Source organism: Otolemur garnettii, unplaced genomic scaffold, assembly GCF_000181295.1.
Source record: "Otolemur garnettii isolate 467f Iridium unplaced genomic scaffold, OtoGar3 scaffold00018, whole genome shotgun sequence".
Classification (NCBI taxonomy): Eukaryota; Metazoa; Chordata; class Mammalia; order Primates; family Galagidae; genus Otolemur; species Otolemur garnettii.
Window position 1 is genome coordinate 3822078 of NW_003852413.1, and position 3508 is coordinate 3825585.

The 3508-nt window shown below is 54.3% G+C and overlaps 1 protein-coding gene across 1 annotated transcript in view; it reads left to right on the top strand.

The window, feature by feature from the left end:
* Nucleotides 1–3508, top strand: part of DNAH17 (dynein axonemal heavy chain 17) — a 117731-nt gene that overhangs the window by 72595 nt on the left and 41628 nt on the right. Inside the window, exons 53-54 of the mRNA XM_012802834.1 lie at nucleotides 1083–1244; nucleotides 2650–2883. Of these exons, the coding sequence (XP_012658288.1) occupies nucleotides 1083–1244; nucleotides 2650–2883 (396 nt within the window). The remainder of the gene's footprint in view (nucleotides 1–1082; nucleotides 1245–2649; nucleotides 2884–3508) is intronic.

Below are 3508 nucleotides of genomic sequence, written 5' to 3' on the forward strand. Positions count from 1 at the left end.
GGGGGGGGCTGCCCAAGGACCTGAAGCCTAGAGATGTGTCATCAGGGTATCAGAGACACCGAGGGGCTACAGGATTTTACATCAGACCTCGGTGGCCTGGGGGAGGGCTGGCTCCAGGGCCTCCAAGATACCGAAGCCTGCAGCTGTGCAATCCCTGGTGTGGAAGTACTATGTTATTTGCATATAACCTACGCAAACCCCCCATGCTCTTCTCTTTTTTTTTTGAGACAGAGTCTCACTACCTTGTAGAGTGCTGTAGCTTCACAGCTCACAGCAACTTCAAACTCTTGGGCTTAAGCGATTCTTTTTGCCTCTGCCTCCCAAGTAGCTCGGACTACAGGCACCTGCCACAACTCCTGGCTATTTTGCTGTTGTCATCATTGTTGTTGAGCAGGCCTGGCCCGGGTTTGAACCCACTAGCCCCAGTGCATGTGGCCGGCGCCCTAACCACTGAGCCATGAGCACTGAGCCCCCCATGCACTTTAAATCATCTTACGTGAAACATCTAATACAATATAAGTGCTCTATAAATAGTTGTGAAATATATTTTTTATTTCTGTTACCCTCATGTCTCTAGTGAGAACTGCAGGGTCAGCTGAGCACCGACCTGTTCCCATCAAAGGCCACTGCCAACCAAGCACCCACTGAACCATGACAGACAGGACGGGGGGTGGGAGGCTGAGGCTCCATGAGCAGAGAGACCCCAGGGAGCTCTTCTCCAGCTGGGGGCCCAGTCTGTCTGTCCCCTAGCTGGGACTCTGGGCACTGGGGCTTGGAGGAGGCTCCGTGTGTCTGGGACCACACTGTGGGGCTCTCTCTGTTCCTGGGTCTCACTACCCCAGTATAATTGATCCCCACTCCCTCCTACCCCAACCTCAGCCTTGTATGGGGTGAGTAATCCCCACCTGGCAAAGGCTGTGAGGTCAGAGGAGCACTTGTCCACTGCAACCCCCTTCAGACCAGAACCAGGGGACAAGCCCTGAAGAGCCCTTTGCTCTCCAGATGTGCTTTCTGCAATGGGGACAGATCTGGCCTCGGCACTGCTGTCCCCAGAGAACAGCCCATCTGTGTCCCCCGCCCAGGTGATTCTGTGCTTCTCCCCTGTGGGCTCTGTCCTGCGTGTACGAGCAAGGAAGTTCCCTGCGGTGGTCAACTGCACGGCCATCAACTGGTTCCACGAGTGGCCAGAAGACGCCCTGGTGTCTGTCAGTGCCCGCTTCCTGGAGGAGACTGAGGGGATTCAGGTGAGTGTCTGGGGAGCCCCTAGAGCCCAGAGGATGAGGACTGGAACTGCTCTCTGACCAGGGAGAGCTGGGGGAGCAGAGCCTTGAGCACGCCATTTAAGGGGCCACCAAAAGCCTCAGGAATGGAGGGAAGTGATGTTTTAATGTAATAATTTAAAAATCAAAAATAATGCTAACAAAATTTATGATGAACAAAATATCAAAATGGTGAACAAAGACAGGCTGCTGTATTTCCATTTCCTGCCACAGGAAGGGCAGGGAGAGCCTTTCTAATGAGCCCCCCACACCGTGGCAGGGACCCCTGGCTGTTCAGAGGGATTGGTATAAATGGCCCAGGGACAGAGCGGGTCACGGGCCTGCCCCTGGGTGCCTGGCTGGCTGCAGAGCCTTTGTCCACTCTGATAAGCATATACAGGCACGTTGCTACCTCCAGCCTCAGGCTCCAATGGGCTCAGCCCAGCCCTTATAGGGGGCATGACAAGTGTGACATCCCCTTGCAGGGTGTGTTTCCATTGGAAGATGGTGCCGTGCTCAGTGTGCATTAACTGTCTGCCAGGAGCTCAGCAGCCCCTGACCCGCCTCTGCTGTGTCAATGCTCTGTGGAGGGAGCAGCCCCCACGAGCCTCTCTTTCCCACTGTGTCTTATCCTAAGAGCATGTTCAGTTGTTAAATAGTGAAACCCTGAAATTAGCTTTTTCCCTGGTTTTTAAAGATGGGGAACAGACTCCGCTTGGCACTAGAGCTGGGCTGCTCCTACAGCAGCCCTGAAGCTCAGAGGGTCCCTCTGGCTGCGGGTTGTCCCTCTAGGAGTTTGGTAGAAGAGTCCCACAGCCAGCGCCGCGAGGGCCACTGCGGACTGCTGAAGTGTGTGTGGCACACAGATTAATCAATTTGATACTGTCCTGAATCAGAATTCATACCTTTTGGACAATTTCTGGGGCAAAGCATCCAGCGCCCATCTTCGGGTGGAAGGGCAGGCCCAGGGGGCCAGGAAAGAGGTACTGAGTCCCGGACCCGACAAGTCTGCTAAGTTACCGGGGGTGTGAAAACATTCTCAGGGTGTAAAAACATTTCCCAGGCATGTGAGTGTGCGTGTGCTCGTGTGTGCACATCACAGAGAATGACGATCTCTGCTGTGTCCCAGGCACTGAGCTAAACCCTTTCGTGCACAAAGCCCTTGACAGCCCAGGCAAGCGTTCCTCCCTGAGGCCCCTTTGACAGTGGAACAGCTGAGGTTGAGAGGCCTTGGAACACGACGTCCAGGATCCCACCCCCTGACTCGCTGTGGCTGGCAGCAGCCTCCACGTTCCTGGGGCCTCTTAGAGAGCCAGGCCAGGACCCCGGCAACAAGGGGGTCTTGCAGGGATGGGATCCGGGGGCTGACCGTGTCACCTCACCTTTGTAGCGGGAAGTCAAGGCTTCCATCAGCCTCTTCATGGCCTATGTGCACACCACCGTCAATGACATGTCCAAGATGTACCTGGCTACCGAGAGGCGCTACAACTACACCACACCCAAAACCTTCCTGGAGCAGATCAAACTGTACCAGAACCTGCTGGCCAAGAAGAGGATGGAGCTTGTTGCGAAAATTGAGAGGCTGGAGAATGGGCTGATGAAGCTGCAGAGCACAGCTTCCCAGGTAGGAGAGGTGGCCAGCCCACCCTGCACCACCCCCACAGGCCTCAAGGTGCCATGGCTGACACAAGCTCCTCTGGGGACAGTCACATGTGGGGCTGAGCATGAAGTAAGATGAGTGTAAGTAGTAAGGTGATTCCTGTCTCCAAGAACATGAACTCCTAGACCCGGCAGAGCGGGTGGCATGTCCCGATACTTGAAGAACAGACTGGAATTGCTTCATTTAGATCTCATGGAGGGCACTTTGCGAGGTGATGATGGTGCCATGCCCTGCCCATGACAGTGGTTATCAAGTTCACGCAGCCAGTGAAAGCACATCCATTCTTTTTTTTTTTTTTAAGACAGTCTCACTCTGTTGCCCCTGGTAGAGTGCTGTGGTCACAGCTCACAGAAACCTCAAACTTCTGGGTTCAAGCGATCCTCCTGCCTCAACCTCCCAAGTAGCTAGGACTACAGGAACCCACTACCATGCCCAGTTAATTTTTTTCTTTTTTTCGCATTCTTTGACCAGGGCCAGGTTTGAACCTACCACCTCCAGTATATGGGGCCAGCGCCCTACTCCTTTGAGCCATAGGCGCCTCCCTTTTTTATTGAGACACAGTCTCACTATGTCGCCCTTGGTAGAGTGC